We start from the raw sequence: 20446 nt of genomic DNA, 5'->3' as shown, positions 1-20446 counted from the left end.
CCTCATAGAGTTGACGGGAGAGACAAAATAGTTGCGGAGACAAACGTTGCTCTTGCGCGCTGGCTCTTAATCTTGAATAATAAGGCTGCACTGGTTGCAGAGCTTGACCGACCGTCAGTGCGTACCGTCGGTCCTGACGATACGCATCAACAATTGTATGACTTTACACTAATGCGCATGACAATACGCGTGCGTATGGTCGGTCTAGCTATGAAAGGTTTTATGAATTTCCATACACATGACAAGCGCGACTGACGTACGCACTGACATGACGGTCGGTCTAGCTCTGCAACCAGCCTAAAGTATTTTTCAATAATAAAACGAACATTGTATTAAGGACTCAAAATGAAGAACACTTGTACAAAAGTAAATTCAAATAGTAATTAATGTTGAATGATAAAGCGTATAGTTCCGACGTTGGCCGCTAGAGCGCTACAGACAGGGCGGTGCGAGCACGGAGGGCACGGGGAGGCGGAGCGTGCGCCGGCCGAGCTATGGCCCAGATTCACAGTCGTGACTTTACTTTACCGCAAAAGAGTCTTCACAAAGTAAACTTTGTATGACCGAAGTTTACTTTCAACATATTTAATTTCAGAGACAATTGCTTGACTTTCCTTAGAAAAGTACGGCCTCAAAGTAAAGTACAGGGAAAGACGTGTGACTGTTACATTATACGCATAATTTATGTTTTTGAGAACATATAATTGAATTAAGTTATATTTCCATAAAAAATATATATAATAATAACATTATTATTTTATATCAAAAATTAAATGTTTAGAAAAAAAATCATTATGTAGGTGGAACGAAACGAAACATCGTTGACGACTGACGTTCTTGTTTTTTCTCGACTTTGAAGTTTGACGTTCTTTGCTGCAAAGAGTACAAAGAGTAGAGTAATACATACGGAAAAAAGAGTATAATGTATAATAGGTTTGCTGCTTGCACAAATAAGTTTATTATTACTTACATCCTGTGCTTACATCTTTAATTTACTTTCGACCTACGCATTACTTTTGGACTCCCGATACCTGCTCACCTGATAACTTGATTACTTTCGACCTACGCATTACTTTTGGACTCCCGATACCTGCTCACCTCTTGTTTACTTTCGACCTACGCATTAATTTTGGACTCCCGATATCTGCTCAACTTGTTGCTTTCTTGCTGCTCGATATGCAAAACGTTGAAAGGATTGACCAACTTTTCGATCGAATTGAAAATATTGGAGCTGCGGTAGACGCTGCTGATAATCGTGCACGAAGACTCGCCAAACCCCGAGTGTATTTTAGAAATATGTTCAATCAAGATCCCTTTGATTACTATGGAGCTGATGAGTTCAAGGGCAGATATAGGTTCACCAAGCACACCGTGGAAAATGTTATCTTACCTCAAATTGAAGGAGACATCCACTCGTCTGTTGGCAACAGAGGACTTCCACTAACAGCTAGAATAAAATTATTGATAGCTTTACGATTTTATGCTACTGGGAGCTTCCAGGTACCTATTTGTTTTATTTTTTATAAAATCTTTTTTATCTATCTTTCATGAAATCCTCTATGATCTTTCCTATTTTACTTGTACCTACTTTAGTTCACTGAAAGGATTATCTATACCTACATAGGCAATATAAGTTCTTTTCTACCTGGCTTTATGTCTAACATACAAATACCAAGAGATTTCTGTATAAACATTATATTACTGTGAAAATATTAATGTCTCTCTTTTTCTTGTTTTCAGACTGTGTGTGGAGATATTATAAGCATAAGCCAGCCTACGGTTTGTAGGGTTATAGCCCAAGTATCTTTGGCATTAGCTAAACAGTTACCAAGATACATACACTTCCCAAATAATACAGAACAACAACAAAATATAAAAAATCAATTTGAACAACTAGGCAGAAGTCCTACCCGTCGTGGATTGAATAATATTATCGGGGCAATCGACTGCACCCATATAAAAATTAATAGACCTAGAAATGTCAATCACTCGGAGGCCTATAGGAACAGGAAAGGTATATTTTCTATTAACACTCAAGTGATAACAGGCCCAAATATGGAGATTTTTGATATTGTAGTACGATGGCCAGGGAGCTCCCATGACAGTAGAATTTTTAGAAATTCCCGTGCCTTCAGACAATTTTCCAGAGGTGAGATAAATGGCATTATTGTTGGTGACAGTGGATACCCTTCCTTGACATTTATGCTAACACCACTTCTGCAAGCAACTACTAGAGCAGAAATTAATTACAATTATGCTCAAGTAAGGACCAGAAACATAATTGAAAGGTTTTTTGGTGTATGGAAAAGGAAGTTTCCATGTCTACAACTGGGGCTCCGCACCAAGCTGAGGACTTCAACAAATATAATCATAGCCTGCGCTGTTCTTCATAACATTGGTATTGCCTATGGGGACAATTATGAGGAAAATCAAAATCTGATTCCACCACAGCAAATGGAAATAAGACCAGTGATCCCTTCTTCTGCTCAAGGTCTCGCCATGAGGCAAGCTGTTATAGCTCAATTTAATTAGTTTAAAAAACAAAGAGATTGTGTATTGATTGATAGTTTAAATAACTAAAAGAGATTATCTAGAATTGTAATTTTATTGAATAAAATATATTTTGTTGAATAATGTGATGTGTTTTGATTATTCTGTGCAGAATTGCATCTATTTTTTCTTTAAATTTATGAATACCTACTTAGTTGTTATATTATTATTTTATTTATTAGATTTCATGGGTTTGTAGAATTTTATAACAAAAAAAAGAATTCATGTACTTACATGTAAAGTTTACTTGAATGATAGTGTCAAAATTTATAAGGTTTAGGTGGTTTATGTAAAAAAAAAACAAAATAACCATAATTTTCAAGAAATAATTATTTATTTAATTCCTTCAGTGCTATAAGCTTTTTTATTTCTAGGATTTCAATTTCCTTAGAATGTTTTTCTAATAACAATTTCTTCTCCAACTCAAATCTTTCTTCCATATGCTGGAGCTCCCTCTTGTAAATTTTTTTTCTAACATCATCAAGAGTTTCCGCTTCCTCATTATGTCCTTTTCTTTTGCTTGACCCTCTTATGTGTTGTGTTGCAAGAGTCGAGTCCGTCTCTTGACTTGAGGCCGATGGCAGTTTGACATTGTCTTGGCTAGACTGTGCTGGGATAACTTCGAGCTCTGTCACCCTGTTTTTTATGGGAAGCCAAGCAGAACTGTCATCGTCTGCTTCAGATTCGTGGTCTTCCACATCTATTAAGCAGAAGATTTTAAATAATTAGGTATTTTACTTTAAATAATAAATAAAGTGTTTCTCTAACCAAGTATGTGTCAAAATGGATTCGATAACTATGTAATTACTAATTAGGTAGGTAATTGGGTGATTATGAAAATAGTTTCTATTAATATTATGTACAGCAAATATTTTATATGACCTGATCAAATGATATTGCTATAGACTGATGCATTAGTAAGCCACAAACAGTGTGTATGACTGCTGTTCATGAGGTGTTTGTTGGGTTCAATTAGGTATGTATTAGGTTTCCTCCAAAGAAATTATTTATAAATAACTCATTCGCTTCTTACAATAACTAAACAATGCTATGAATATCTAAATTTTTAACAATAACTAAATTTACTTACACATCATGTCACTATCAATATCCACAGCAATTGTTGGCATGACATTTGGCATAACGGCCAAAACTTGAGTTTCTAGTGCCCCTATTTCAGGCGGTTGTGGGCCTCCTCCAGTCTTTTTTGACTGGTTGGCAATTGTTTTTGCATCTCTTGCTTTTGCTTTCAGATTTTGCCACATCTTCTTAAGTTGTTTTGAAGTAACCTAAAATAATGCAATTAAACATATTAAGTCATTTAAGTTATTAGACAGTTTTATGTACAATATTAGAGAAAAATATTTATGAATTTCCAACAAAGCATATTATAGATATTATCTTACATGGCTTATTATTAAATACATGGTCTAATGTACCTTTAATAATTATAGGAATGTATAGTAGTACATTTAAAATTACATACAATATGTCAATTTGCTAAAATTAAAAAAAACATACAATACGATAGATCTACATAAATATATTAAACTACTTACCGGATGGGTTATATTACGAGAGCTATTGAATTCTACTGTGAGTTTCTCCCAAGCCTCATGCTTCTTCTTCACAGTAACGCCGTCAGTCTTTCTACAATCAAGTGTTGTTATAAGTGGTTGCACCAACTCTATTAAGAGTTGCTTTTCGTACTCGGTGTGGGGAGGCTTTTTTTTTTCCATTCTAGCGCAGTCGGGGTCCATAAACAGGCAAGGGTCGAAAACAAAGGCAGGATCGGTAAACAGGTAGAATTTGCAAAAGGTAATTGTCAGTCAGGTAGCAGTATCAAGTCCGTTATAACAAGCCAGGGTCGAGAAGATTATTGTAGAAATATCAAAAACCGGTAGACAGCAAAATTCGTCAGAAAAATATAATAATGGTATAAGACAAACGAAACGATGCAACGATCAACCAACACATCAAAAAAAAATGTCACTCAAATCGACATGACGTTTCGATCTATAACCCAACCATATTAAAATGTGTTTCTGTCCTAGGAAATTGGTTTAAAATGAAGGCCTACATGATTTATACGCATAGTCATGTAAAGTTTACTTTGAGGCCAAAGTCATGATTATCGGCTCCTTAGCCTTTACTAAGTAAAGTATAGTTTCTGGAAAGTAAAGATGAGCTTGACACGACTAAGAAATATATTTTTGGGTGAAAGTAGATCTTTCCATCAAAGTAAAGTTAAAGTGCGATCTATGAATCTCGGCCTATGAGTGGTACGCGGTCACGTACGACGCCGGGAACAGCCCGCGGCGGTGCGCTATCTCGCCCTGGAATTATACAAAATATGTTTAGTGGCACGTTGATATGGAAAAAAACACAGTCATTATGGCATTGTAAAAGACTAACGACTAAATAAAAGAATACGATTAACTCATGAAATTATTTTATTGTCACCAATCTATACGTTTGAACGCGCTAATCTCAGGAAATACTGGTCCGTTTTGAAAAATGATTTCGGTGTTAGATAGCCCATTTATCGTGGACGGCTATAGACTATACATACATCATTACGCTAAGACCAAGAGGAGCGGAGCCACGCTGGTGAAACCGCGCGTAATAATCCTTGATAAGTGTAAAAAGTTTGAATCAAATCTGTAACATTTAAATTGGATCAAAAACGAGACTTGAATTGGTTAGGTACATACAACCATGTCGGTTACACACATACAAGAAAATTATAAAAGCCTGTTAAAAATACAGACGAATACATAAACTTATCCTCTTTTTAAGCGGTTTATTATTTCAAGCTTTTTATGATTTAAAATTTACACAAACACGCACACGTATTATAGATGTGCGGTTCGTTCATGATTACGGTCGCAGATGGAACTTATTTAAAAACTATAACTAGCTAAAACATAGGTCGTAGTAACTACATTGATATACAATACTTTGTGATTTTTACGTCACTTTATAGAAACGAAATAGAGCGATGGCCGCTAAACCGACGAGCTTGATAGACATTATTCTTTATTCTATCTATACTATAGTCTAGTACATACCACAGATGTAATTTGATTCCTAACCTTCCGTAATCTACATGCACTTGACACTCACAACTGCGACGTATTAGCTATTTTTAGTATCATTAAAAAGGAGGGACTTGTAACCACGCTGCAGATATTACGATCCGCTTACGTCTATTTCAATTTACGATTGGAAATTACATTGTACGAGAGAAATGCACATATACGTATTGCATACAAAGTTCTTGTTACATATATTATATACCCTGTATGTCTTCAAATGGTATGTTTATGATCAATGCTATAGCTTATAATAATTTATTACGTATCGAGACTTAACCAGAGCTTGTGGAACATTTTAATTTCCACCATTTATATTTTAAAACAAAAAATAAATAATAGTACTTTAGAACAGTTACAGAAAAATTCTACTTTTTTAACAATTAGTGTTTTCTGAATTAGAAATTTGTCCCTATAAAAATTATAGCAGGCTTCATCTTATATCGGATACGAAAAAATTTCCCTTTCACAAATAGTTCAGGATACATCGCCCATTTTTACAAGTGACTACTATCAAGCTGATTTTCCGTTTGTAGCTTTATGAGACACCGAATAATTTCGTGTACGAAACTCTCGATTGTGGTAGCTAACAGAGATAACAAGGATAAAAATTTTTGATTTGATGGTTCTCAAATATTTATTACGCAATTTGTAGGACAATATGTCTGTTGAATTATATAAACATTAACTAAATGAAAACAAAAAAATCAGCTTGTTAGTAATCATTTATGATCACCTCGTTATCGATACACTTTGGAAAGGGGGACTCTTTGAACCAACCATAGATTTTGTAGGACAAATAATTTTTCGAATAATTTAGGTAATTATCTTGAGATTGAACAAAAAAAAATTCAGTTTAAAAATTTTTATCCTTGTTATCTCTGTTAGCTACCACAATCGAGACTTTCGTACACGAAATTATTGGGCGTCTCATCAAAATAAAGCTACAAACGGAAAATTAGCTTGATAGTAGTCACTTGCAAAAATGGGTGATGTATCCTGAACTAAAAGCTTTCCTATTCCAATTCATTTTAACCAACTCCCAAAAGCCCAAGAAATACATTCCACCTTCGTTATTAAGCTATTCCATAGCTTCTATCGCGGGCCTTGAGCGCGGGGACCGAATCGAGAAATTCCGTAACGAAAAAACCTCACGCTCCCCACTCCGACGGGCGGAGGTGTGGCTTGAAGTCATATCATGCAATAGCTTTACCGCGGCAGTCCCCGAGTGCCACACGTCGTTTTTTTTTTTGTTAAAAAAAATGAATGTAACATACCTGCCACCAATGCTGGTCGGAGCGGTCGAGCACCGTGATCACGTCGCCGCGCCGGAACTCCAGTTCGCCGGCCTCCTGCGGCGTGAAGTCGTACAGCGCCTGCACCAGCATCTACGGAGCGTACCCGTTCTACGTTACACATTAGCCGCCCGTCCCGCCCCGCCCGGCTCGACCCGGGACAGAAACGTACCGCCCATGTCACTTGCCAATAATGTGGGGGGCCGGTGAACGCACTTTTTGTAACCTTTTGCAATTGGCGCAGTAGTTTTCGAGTTACTTTCGTACGTACGTAACTTCCAAGTATGTTCTCTTTTAAATAGGTTATTCCTTTATCAAGAAAAAAACATCTATAGTTCTGAGTTTTGTAAGAAACTTCGTAACGTACAAGTCTGTTCTCTTTTAAATAGGTTTTATCCTTTATTAAGAGAAACATTATCCGAGTACGTATTTGGTTAGTATCTCCAACAAGTCAGTTCTCTTTTGTATAGGTTAGAAATGGCATCTATTCTTTAGTAAGCCATTCATCTATAGTTCTGTTTGAATTTGGTTAGTATCTATAGATGCAAAAACTTTTTTTTGTCGACTAATCTTTTAGACGTATGTCAGTTATCTTGTATTCAAGTTATAAATGACATATCCTTTATTAAGTAATATATTATGTACCTATAGTTCTTAGTACTTATTGGGTTAGTATCTACAGTCTACAGATGCAAAAACTTTTTGAACAAGTTGCTTAAGCTTTTCAAACATGTCTTTTTATTTCCTTTATTAAGCCATTCATTTACAGGTCTGTGTATGTATTTGGTTAGTGGTTAGTACATGCAATGTGTTAGAACAATCTTTTCCTAGCCCTAACCTCTCATGCTTTGTCTAAATTAGTCTATCCACTCTACCAAGATAGCTCCTATGGCTGATAACTATAGTTAAGACTATAATATGTAAGAAGCAGAATATAATGGACCAGGGCTTTTGGAATTTACTCCTGGAACTACGAAATCTACTACTACTAAATGACAAATAATTGAATATTATATGTACAGGTTTGTTATTGTTTCAATGATTCAAATTGGCAAAAATCTCTAGGTTTTTATTACGAGTTAGTCTTTGTAAGCGGATGAGGAAATTAATCACTGAACAAAATTACGTTATACCGTAATATTCTGTAATAATTAATGCGAGGATACGATAATGTAATCCAATATATCACGCTAACTACCGCCACGATCGCTTTGTAATTTGAATATTTATAGATAACCTAGTAATGTGGGGAAAATCTGAATTTATAAGGTAGCCGTGTTAGACGTCGCCAGGGGGAATTAACAGTGTTGATTTCACTCTCTAAAGCATTTTTTTTCATAAGTATTAGTTTTATAACGTTTAACATCTATAGGTTCGTTTAAGAATACGCTTTCCGTAAAGTCTAACTATCTATACGAATTTTAAATTATAAATGTACCCTCTGTAAACTCAAATTCGTTATACTAATCTAAGAGTACGTGCCCAATAAGTGCACTATCCCTTTCACAACAACAGCAAATTATCATAATTGCGTCGGCTCACGGTGTTCAAGCAACTGGATATAAGAAACACAATGTGATCTATTTCTGTTACGTTATCAGGGTCACGCACGCTGTAATATTTACACACGAATCGAACTTATGGATAACTGTTTGGATTCGTTTGTCCTCGATGCCCCTTAATAGGGCTGTGGAATGCGGCAAAATATATTTTTTAAATAATGCCTTGTTATTGTTTTATCGTTGGAATATAGGAAATATCTAATATTTCCTATAGGTAGTTTAAGAATAGGCGTTTATAACTTTATGGAATAGCATTGATAGCAAAATTAACGATTGCATTATGGCATAGTATTCCAATTTTCAAGTATGCAGTGAAAGCTCAATGGAACTGTATATTTTGTAAGCGAAATGAACTTAACTTTTTTAAGCTGTTTTATTTTCAAACTCGAAGTGAAACAGCTTTATAATCATCGTTATAAAAGCTAGATTGACCCTAATTAATATTAAGTTGCAAAAGTTAATTTATCCGAGAGTTGACAGCCCTAGTGCTAATGGAAACCGTACGCATGATGGGACTTTCCCCCTCTGTATTTGTGTTCCAATTAATAGAAAGTTTGTTTAGTCGATAGCGGTCGGGGCTAATTTGATTTATCGATTAAATTAACATCCTAATGACTACATTACCCATACGTATTAAATGTCACCAAAATATTTAATTTATTCAAGTAATGTGGGCTTTTAGCTAATCGTGATACGTATTATGAAAATGTAGTGAGGTAGAATACGTAATTTTTATTATACTGTGCTGTAGCTTTTCGCTCAGACATTTCCCAACAACATATTTTAACCTTTATTTCTACTTTTCATTGGTTTGCAGACCCAAAATAAAATAATAAAGCATTTTCCAATATTCAATTTTCTCTACGCACTTCAAAATTAATTCACACCGTTCGATGCTTAATGGCTTTTGCCGATTAGTAAGGACGGCATTGCGTGCAAATTTTATTGAGTTTAAAAGCTTTTATCGATAGTACCATTACCATTTTAAAACTGTTCTGAATTTTAACACAGGATAAAATTCATTACCTGTACATTGAGATAAATTAAAAATTCATAAAGATGAAGACTCGAGAGGCGTATAGAAAGGATTTTAATGACGGTCTAATGGAGACCCTCGCTTTGAATTCATAGCTATCACTCACCAGGAGGCTATGAACAATAGTCGTTAAATGGGTCATAGGTTAAGTTTTGTTCTCAGTAGGCCCGAGATAAAATTATCTCATTTATTTCAATTAGTCCGTTGATAGTCAGGGTGGAGTCATAAATATAACTTTTAATGAGTTTGACGTATAGTGAATATTTAAGTCTTTTTTGTAGTAGATACTTTTAAACCCCGATCCAACAATGAGGGATGTATGAGTTATACATTCTATATGTCTGTCTGTGGAATTGTGTCTTAGCTTCCAAAAGGAAGTACAAATTTGTTTGCGTTTTTTTTATCGCAAATACATCGAGATTTCTGACCTACGTTAGGTGGAAAAACAAGCTGTCGTCTTCACTGTATTAAGCTATTTGGTTGCATCGACAGAATCTCAGTAAATATTCGAAACAAAAGAACTAAGAATACTGATTTTTTTATACGTTCTGTTCTAGTAGCAGATCCAAAATTTGAAACTTCCCAAATATGAATAATTAAAATTTAGAAATTATTTTTCTATGCGATTTTTAAATCACTTGGATGGATTTAGTGAAACTGTCCTACTAAAATAAACTGTAAATATGTTATCTGATTAAAATCTATAGATTATAAATAATAATTTGGAAAGTTAGTGATGTGTGAATGTTTGTTGCTCGATTTGTATGAAATTATATATGGCTTGTAATAATATATGTATAGACTATTTATCCAGCTATAAGGAGATAGCCGCTTATAAATTTTTAATTCATGACTTCGTCTATGCTATATTGAGAGGAAGAATTAGCATTTCTTTTTAGTAAGAAATCTTTGGGACTATACCTATTGAAAAATGCTTTCACCAGAAGAAAGCTACATTATTCCCAAGTGACATGGGCTGTATACTTTATGTTTGTGTTCCGGGTCAGCCCGGGCGGATACAGGGTGAGCAACTAGTCTATGATTTAACACACACAAGAGTTTCGTATGTTTTGATATTTACGATATTTTCCTTTGTTATTAAACAAGGAAGTTAATTTGAACTTGGCTTAGTTTTAATTTGAAAAACAACCTTGTATGTGTTAAATTTATTAAGCGAATGGCCTACCACTTAACATTGTAATGCACCTGCCAGTTATATAGATCATTTTAGATAATCATTTCAGATATATGAATTCGACCTTTTGTACCAACAAAAGATACACATTTATTTTTGCTGTCTCTTGTGTGTGCGGGGTAATCTTTAAAACAGCTAAACGGTTATAAATGGGACTTTGTGAATATGAGAGGACTTTATCGAGCAACATAAAGACAACAATGTTGGTATGGAAACAATTTACTGTTCCATAAGAAAACATCGAAAATGCCCCTACTATTAATAAATAAATATCCAACAGTGATTTTAAGCTCGACTTTCTTATTACTTTCTTTAAACGTATCATTTTTCGTTAGAAGATACGGTAATTGTGTGAATAATAAAGTAAATATATAATGTTAAAAAAGGCACTCTATTTGCGTTCGCGACAATTCCCATTCACCAACAAAATACATTAACATTTGATATTTAGGCCAAAGCTAAGCATTATTAAGGTGGCTAATGTATTTAAGCTCGACTTATTCATTAAAAGCACTTTAGCTAAGCAAAATTACAGACTGCTTTTACGTGTACCTACGTATGTATAAATGCGGTAAGACTTTAAAGGACTTTAGTTGGTCAACAAATTCTAAGTTTCCTATGTGTTTTGTGTTAGTAACAAGCCCACAATAGTATGTTTAGCAAGTCACCTCTTCGGGAACGACATCTCGCAGTTTGACATCTTGCAGGCGGCTCACGGACGCGGTGCGGTGGTAATCTACGAGCTCATTTAGAGAATTAAACTTCACCACCCATAAGAAGAATTTGCTTGAAGCATCCCTGAGCACTTTGAAATGTTGTACGCCATCGGGACATCTGTGAATCGTATAAATTTAGGATTAAAATACTACAAATAATTATTATTTTAAAATCATTTTCTCAGAATTATTAATCTACTTTTCTAAGAATTATTGTTATTATGAATTAACGGGAATTATATGCCAGTCGGACGCATAGAAATTAGAAATATCAGGGTTGACCCTAATCTCATGCGTTTTCTTTAATGAGATTGAATGTTACCATATTATAACATATGTACAGATTAAAGAAATGGTTTATTTTCCTAGTAAAGGTCCATATAAATATATAAATATGAGCTATGTTTTCAGAAGATTTTCCATATATGTAATATTATGAGGCTAGGCTGTTATCGTAAGTTAGAATTCATGGGAATAGAGGAAGGATTACAAGGATACAGGCCCTTATCATATTATGAGCAGCTATCGCAAAAAGCCATTGTTTGAAAACTGCACTATGTGCACTTCTACATAATTTCTTTTTAGTTTGTTTTTCATGCTCGACACCAGACATCGTTCCTTTGTAACCGTTGTTAGCGAACGTTTTAGTGAGCCATATTGCATTTTAAAGGGTAAAACTTTAGGGGTCGACGTGATTAAGGGGTCGCAGTTGACTAACTAAGCATAGGGATTACGAAATCTTTAACAATCTCATTTTAAACATAAACGAGCCCAATGCCCATTATGCATATTCAATGCACAACTTTAATAATGGATTGACTCGTGTGTTTATTTGAAAAAGCTCCCTAAATTAATAGTTTTTACTAAGAGTTCATTCAAAAGTTCTATGCACAAAATGCAAGCAATAAGACTTTAGATTAAGTCTGCATACCCAGCCGAATAATTCAGGGAACAAATAGGTACGAGCTAAGGAAATATCCGTCTTTTTACAACTATTTTAGGTTGATAGTGCCGTGACGTAAATAAAGAATGCAGAACGACTTAAACAATGGTAGTTTCACAATGTTGAAATGCTAATGTTAGTGCTTCCATGTACAATTCATATTATTCCTCTTTATTATTCAAAAACATACGTCGGTTAGATCACATCCAAGTATCTGATCTCATGAAAATTGATGTAGATTCCCCGTAATCTAATGAATAATATGATGTAATATCTTCTAACATATACCTATGTGTGTTTGTTAAAAATGTAACATAAGTTCGTTGGCCGAGCTCTACGTGGTCATACTTTTATGCAATTCGAGCGGAGAACTTCGCCAGTTTGACTAGACAAGTTAATCCCTTGCCAGGGTGAATGAATTTTTAAATTGCTTCAGAAACTTTTGCATAAAAAGTTATCCTGTAATAGATATAATATAGGTATTGAATAAATATGTTACGATGAACAAAATAAGGATAGTTTTTAAATCTTAAGAAAGACCAACAAGTATTAACTTTAATTTAAAAATATTTTCAAAATCTCTTTGTTGTCTCAATGTTTTGAATGCTTTTTTCAAGTTGAGTTTATATTATTATCTTGCTAAGGACACGTTTCATAAAAATATTAGTGAAGAGCGGTATTAACGTTTAGTAACAATAACAACAGGAAAAATATATGAAAGATTTATTATATAAAGGTCTATTCTATTTAAAATTGAATTAATATTGTTATAATATACAATTACAATGACAAATGCGGTTATAACTATATGTTGTGGTGATCCACATGGTTCCTCATCGATGCTGAAATATAACACTTCTTTAATTGCGTTTTATTATTAACAAGGTGATTGTAATTAATAATAATCATTATCAAAAGGACTTGTTCATCGTTTAGAAATCTTCAAGAAAGTTACAATAATAACAGAATTAAAAATCCACCACGAGTGCTCTCTTTAAGCTCTGAATTAGAATAACCAGAATGTACCCTCGTTTTTGTTACGATTAATAATTTATATAGAGGAAAATGCTATTATATTCCAGTACACAGTGTAGCGACACAAATACATAATACCATTTATTATGTATTTCGCCGATGAGCGGTACAATCCCAAATATCATCCGGTAGAGAAATGATTCCTACCTCCGGCAATTTATCTAATACAGAACCTCTCTATTCCACACTAAATTTAAGATACGTCTAGATAAGAGACTCTAGTCTCGAACTTCATTCCAACACGCATTACCAAAGTATGTTATAAATGTAAGACATAATAAAAACAATAATGATTTATGAATGTTAACTAAGAGTAACCCAGGCCCCAAATATGAAGTCAATACTCGTAAGAAATCCTATATGAATCACCAATAGACGAAAACTGGTTTCAGTTCACCTCAAGTAAGCTGATTCATGCTGTGTGATATAGAACAAGTTCCAACGGTTCAAAGAAAATTTTATGAAAAGCGCAACTAGCAATACGAGTCCGAAATGTTTAGATCGAGACGGGAAAATAAACGTCTGGAATTCCAATAGCGCGGAAAAAGTACTGCACATACTGATGTAAAGAGTTCAATTTAACTGCGATCGTCTAAAAATACATGCGGCACGAAAATGTAACAAAAAAGTATCCGAACGAGGTGTATTTTTACTGTAGCAATGTTTTCATATCGGCTTCGTTCTTCCTTTTTAGGGCTGAATCACTATAATGCGACACTTATTGAGAGCAAATATTGTGTCAGCAATTCATGTTTATGACCTCCGATCAATTATTAGGAAATGAATAATGATTTCATTTCTTATTATACTATAGTTATCATTGCTAAATATGATAAGTTTTGGTATTCCTGGAATGGTCTCGTACTAAGTTATTCATAGAATAATGTTCCGGAAACCGTTCTTTCCTTTAACTTAAATCGACCTATATTAATGTCAATATTCTGCAGTTATTAGTGAACTAGTTTTGAAATTCTACGAATCGGTCCAAGTCCTTATAAATAACAATATTGAAATATCTCATACCTTTTACAGAAGTCTGTAGGTCCTTTTAAATGCGTAAAATATTTAAACTATCTAATAATTGAACTAATAATTATACGAAGGAACGAGAATGTATTAATGTTATAAGCTCAAATTATGTAAACTACGTAATTTTAAAAGCATTTTCAATATACCTAGATGTCGAACAAAAATAGCAATGACGGCTTTGGTTAAGATTTTCATTCCATTTTGTAATTACCGCTCTAGAGGAATACCGTTAAACAATAAAAATAAACAAATGTAATGAAGTTGAAGTTTAAGTTTTCTTCGTCTTTATAAGTATGGTCAATCAATGTGTGCCTTGGCAAAAAGAATAAAATATGAAGGCAAAATACGAGCATAACAAGTCGATGCCGAGATGGTATGATTCAGATGGCGAGTCGCAGAACTCATTTTTTTATCTACTAATTTAACGTCCAATAGAATTGATTGCGACTTGACGCACAGGCGAGTGAAGAAAAGGTTGATTACCTATAACCGCGTTATCGGTCGCGCGTCATACAAACTTCCATGTAATACGACTACGCAAAATCATCACGAATTCCATATTTGTTCATATTTCTCTATGTTTTTTTTTAAGCCATCACCCAAACGAGGTTCATTTTGTATATGAAAGTTCACGAGAGCAGTTCAATTTTGCATACTGGAATTATTTACCCACGATTTCGCCTAGGAAAACATTGATGACCTTGCAAATAATAAACGAACCCATCATATAAATTCGATATCTAATATGTATAGTTTTTCGTAATATTTGTATGAAAAAGAAAGTTAAGATTTTTGCAATTATAAAGCTGTCCAAAATATGCAGTAGTCAGTTCGAAAGTTATAATAATTGTCGTGGGAGCGTCTACCATAGTTCGTTATCAGAATAAACGATCTACGTTGTTGCTATTTCTTATTTTCTCTACATTATTTTACCAGATTTTACTTTTAGGTCAAGTCCTGACTGTGAACAACTAAAGTACCAGTAAAACTTTATTTTATAGCCGTTTTTATTAATATTTTTATTTAATATTAAGCAGAATATTTAGGCCAACATAATTTATACGTTTAAGGTAAAATTTAATTATAATATGAGGTTAAGAATTAAGGATTCAATTATTTCGATACAAGATAGCTTTGTTGTGGGCTTCGCTCAATTAATAATCGTAATTGGTCTTATTGCATGAAACCACGCAAGTCCTGTGATCTTTACTTTCTTATCAATTTTGCCTTTGATTTTGTTACACAGTAATTTAGTAGCGAATCATGAATTAAATGTAATATTTTCACTATGGTTATATTGAGGTACATCTTAGGGTTAGAGTTAGAGGTTCAGGATGGGGAAATTATTACTTAAAATTTTTGATTTTTTAAATCTATTAGGTATGTTATAAATAAAAGCTTTAAATTGGAAAATTTAACTGACCCGCCCAAAATTTACCTACGGTAACAAATCTAATCTTTGTTGAGCCATTTCGAATAGTGGTTGTTTACAAACACTAAGAGATAGAATAGAATAGAATTTTATTTGATGAATAAAATAAAATTCTGTTGTTTCATAAAATAAATCTTCATACCCATTAACCATAATTTCTTAGAGACAACATTACAAACAGATATAAAGATGTAGGGCATTGACCAATAAATAGCTTTTTTTTTTTTTTTTTTTTTTTTGTGGGGAAATCTTGCATAGATACCCACGGCCTCCGGGGAAGAGGCCGTGGGTTATGTCGGATTCCTACCGACCAAAACCCCACTGTGTTCCGTCAAGCCACATCAGCGACAGGGCCACGGGTATGTGTAGAATTCATCCGTGACCAGACCAATAAATAGCCTGATAATATGATAACATAAGAAAGCTTAAAAGAGGTGCAAATTGCATATTGGTACCGATTAAATTTGATAAAAACAATACAACATACAAACAATAATTTAGAATGAAACAATTAAATTAATATCAAAGGAGCAAAGGAATTAATGTGCTATTAAATTTAAAACCTATCATTATTTATAAAAATCCTACAAATATTATAAATGCGAAAGTTTGAGAGGATGGATGTTTGTGTATGTATGTTTATTACTCATTCACGCAAATACTACTAAACCGATTACAATGAAATTTAGCACACATATAAAGGGTAATTTGGATTAACACATAGAATAGGTTTTATTTTGGAAATCCCATGGGAACGGGAACTATGCGGGTTTTTCTAAAAAAACGCGGGCGGAAAGTTCGCAAGCAAACCTTGTGAGACGAGCAAAATTTCTACAGCTTATGTTACTCTGGTACATAGGCAATGTTACTGCCATGTATCATCAATAACCATTAAATGGTTGTCGTGTGAAAAAGGATCGAAAGTACATCAATCCTATTGTTTTACAACTAGGTTTATTGTTATACGGAAATGCAAAAGGCTAATCTCTTGTCAGATAACGGAAGACGGTCAATGTTACAGATCATTACAATAGAACAAACGCAAGAAATTTACAATAGCAGAACAATTTATACGGTACAAAAAATAATACACATATTACACATACACATAACATAATACAATAAATATAATACATACAAAGTCTAGTTAGATTTTGCACTTATATACATCAGATGTAAGATAATACTGATAGTTCTACTTTCTATGTATAATATTATATTAAATTTAAAACCTTCGAAATCCATCCATCAATAAATTAAATAAAAAGAGGGCATATCATAATGTAGCACATAATATAATACAACATATTATGCTCCTTAAATATTCATGAGTGTCTCATCTGATTTATGAGATCACTGAACCTTTCATAAGAAGCTAATCATATTTAGATTATACCATCAGACATGAACATATTGGCAAATAGCAAATTAAAAATAGACACTATCTTCTAAGATAATGTAGCTTTTTATTAGCGAAGTATTTTAAACCTGAACGGTAGTTAGATTTATCGACCTATGAACTTTTAGCCTGTTGTTAATTAGTCAAGATAGAGATAAAATATTAACTTAGAAATCAGTATTATTATGAGAACACTGATGAAACAAAAATATATACATAAACTACTGTTAATTAAAAATATGTTTTTGTTTAATTCTTGAAAGTTATTTAATTAATATACTAAAAATACGACTTTAATATCAGAATTTTGATGATATATTTTTATTACAGTCCTTTTAAATATAAACTGTATTTTCACACTTCATCACAATGATTTTTATGGTAATCTAATTTCGTAATAGTAATTCCACACAGGAAGTTACAAGATTCAAATGTGTAGATAATTTAAGATTACTCAACAGTGTTTAAGAGATTTCTCTGAATAGAAACAATCTGCTTAAAAAAATCATTATAATATGAATAAACCATCATTACAAATACTATAAATACTTCAGTATGTTTATTGTTCTGTTTGTCTCATTGACTTTCTTTCATAACGCAAGGGATTTTATTTTATAACTAGCTGCTCCGAGCGGTTTCACCCCGTGGCTCCACTCCTGTTGCCCGTAGCGTGATGAAATATAGCCTATAACCTTCCTCGATAAATGAGCTATCTAACACCGAAAGAATTTTTCAAATCGGTCCAGTAGTTCTCGAGATTAGTGCGTTCAAACAAACAAACTCTTCAACTTTATAATATTAGTATAGATTTTGGTGTCTGGAGATAGTTAGACTTTTATCTTAGTGAAACATCACTTTCATGGGTATTTTGTTGCCCTCCGCAGACAATGCAAACAATAAAATGTAATTACCTTCACATATTAACGTAATAAAAAAAATGACTCACTTGACAGATAATGAAAAATCTCCAGGGCTAGACTGACTAATCCTTATGAGGAATCCACCTTCTGGTTTATTTGATAAAAGTTTTTCAGCATCTGCTCTTGTTATTCTACCATAATACCAACTGAAAATAAATTAAATTGCTGTACATTCAAGTTACTTTAGGTACATATTTATGTGATTTAACTAGACAGTATCCATAAATAAACATGTTTGATTGAAATCTTTATGCAATTAATCTATTATTATTTATATGTTTTTATAAATGTTTTACATATTTCATACTATACTTTACATTTGTATGAATTTTAACCATTTTTATTGAACCAAAACAAATATAAATAAGCATTGTAAAATTGTAACTTCAATTAAAACATATTAATCAATATTTAATGTAAAATGTTGCAAAACCTATTGGTCTATGTTTCTTTTACTAAATATGGACTTATCTACGACAAATGAGTAGACCAATACAAGATAAACAACGTATTTCTAACAGGAACTCAGCCCAATAATCATTAACTTGTTAACTAAAAATATATATCATAATAAATATTCTCACCTATGATTTTTCATTTGAATATAATTACTAGGAATGAGACCCTCCTTGCCATCTAATTCTGCCCTATACCAATTCATATCATCCTCCATGTTTAGTATCTGCAATAATAAAAATTCTAGAAGAAACCTGTCACGAGTATTATGAAAATTTGCCGATTTGTAGACCGTGTTAGATAGAAAACTTACTTTGAGAACCTGGTTTTTCTTGAAACTGAGTTCATCATCCGCAGTTGCAGTGAAATCGTGTTTTGCTATAGCCTCCATTTTCAAATTAGGCACTTCACTCTTAATGTCACTGATTACTAAAATAACTCACAAAGTATGTAATTCTATAACCGCGTTTAGAGCGAAAACAAAGGAATAATCGTAATGCATGTATTAGTCAATCAATAAAACACAAAATATTCACAATAAGTTCAATTTCCCGAAATTATTTGGTCTGATCGGTGGTAGGCACATCAGTCCAATACTTTGATATTGCCATCAATAAAATACATATTAATTTATTTTATTAAACTTTTGTTACCATGTACAAAAATTACACAGATAAATGAAATCAATCCATACTATAGATAGGTAGATATTTGCGTGGATTGGAACGAATTGAAGTAAATTAACCTGAAAAAAATAAAAAAAATAATAATAGAATAAATTCTTCAATTAAAAAGGAGCCTTGAATTTATATTTTTTGGTTTTTATGGCATTCAAATGCTTTATAAATATAAATTTATAAAGAATAGAAAAAATTCGATCACGAGGCGGGACTCGAACCCGCATCCTTCGCGCCATTCCGGGGCGGATGCCTAACCAACTCAGCCACTCGTGACCCGCCTGAGCAATCGAATTTATTCTATTCTTTCAGTTTTATGTGTCTTATGGGACACACCGCACGCCATCTATTGAGATGATCAACCATCTCAACCAATATGAAGCACTTTTCAGTGAATAAACGATGGAACATGACCTTTTGTTGAATTTATATTTTTTTGTTTTTATGGCATTAAAATGCTTTATAAATATAAATTTATAAAGAATAGAAAAAATTCGATCACGAGGCGGGACTCGAACCCGCATCCTTCGCGCCATTCCGGGGCGGATGCATAACCAACTCGAATTTATTCTATTCTTTCAGTTTTATGTGTCTTAAGGGACACACCGCGCGCCATCTATTGAGATGATTTAACAACCATCTCAACCAATATGAAGCACTTTTCAGTGAATACAATATTGTAACGATGGAACACGACCTTTTGTTGAATTTATATTTTTTGGTTTTTATGACAATTGGCATTCAAATTCAAACGCGGTGTGTCCCTTAAGACACATAAACTGAAAGAATAGAATAAATTCGATTGCTCAGGCGGGTCACGAGTGGCTGAGTTGGTTAGGCATCCGCCCCGGAATGGCGCGAAGGATGCGGGTTCGAGTCCCGCCTCGTGATCGTATTTTTTCTATTCTTTATAAATTTATATTTATAAAGCATTTGAATGCCATAAAAACCAAAAAATAAAAATTCAACAAAAGGTCGTGTTCGATCGTTACAATATTGTATTCACTGATAAAAGCGCTTCATATTGGTTGAGATGGTTGTTAAATCATCTCAATAGATGGCGCGCGGTGTGTCCCTTAAGACACATAAAACTGAAAGAATAGAAT

At 33.4% G+C, this 20446-nt stretch overlaps 3 protein-coding genes across 3 annotated transcripts; 1 reads left to right on the top strand and 2 right to left on the bottom strand.

The window, feature by feature from the left end:
- Positions 1-203: 203 nt before the first annotated feature.
- On the bottom strand, positions 204-19265 carry LOC123695303 (growth factor receptor-bound protein 2). The gene is made up of 7 exons (XM_045641101.1): positions 18977-19265; positions 18792-18889; positions 18234-18353; positions 11402-11567; positions 6923-7033; positions 4824-4886; positions 204-492 (listed from the first exon to the last, which is right to left on the bottom strand). The coding sequence occupies exons 1-6, from the start codon at positions 19052-19054 to the stop codon at positions 4824-4826; spliced, it is 636 nt and encodes a 211-aa protein (XP_045497057.1). The 5' UTR covers positions 19055-19265; the 3' UTR covers positions 204-492.
- On the top strand, positions 510-2560 carry LOC123695302 (putative nuclease HARBI1). The gene is made up of 2 exons (XM_045641100.1): positions 510-1500; positions 1741-2560. The coding sequence occupies exons 1-2, from the start codon at positions 1177-1179 to the stop codon at positions 2530-2532; spliced, it is 1116 nt and encodes a 371-aa protein (XP_045497056.1). The 5' UTR covers positions 510-1176; the 3' UTR covers positions 2533-2560.
- LOC123695681 (myb/SANT-like DNA-binding domain-containing protein 3) lies at positions 2880-4542 on the bottom strand. Its single transcript, XM_045641587.1, has 3 exons — positions 4110-4542; positions 3641-3839; positions 2880-3250 (listed from the first exon to the last, which is right to left on the bottom strand). The coding sequence occupies exons 1-3, from the start codon at positions 4308-4310 to the stop codon at positions 2880-2882; spliced, it is 771 nt and encodes a 256-aa protein (XP_045497543.1). The 5' UTR covers positions 4311-4542.
- Positions 19266-20446: the final 1181 nt, after the last annotated feature.

The sequence above is a fragment of the Colias croceus genome, chromosome 11, assembly GCF_905220415.1.
Source record: "Colias croceus chromosome 11, ilColCroc2.1".
NCBI lineage: Eukaryota > Metazoa > Arthropoda > Insecta > Lepidoptera > Pieridae > Colias > Colias croceus.
Note: the sequence above shows the minus strand (reverse complement) of the source record. Positions and strands in the feature narration are given on the sequence as shown.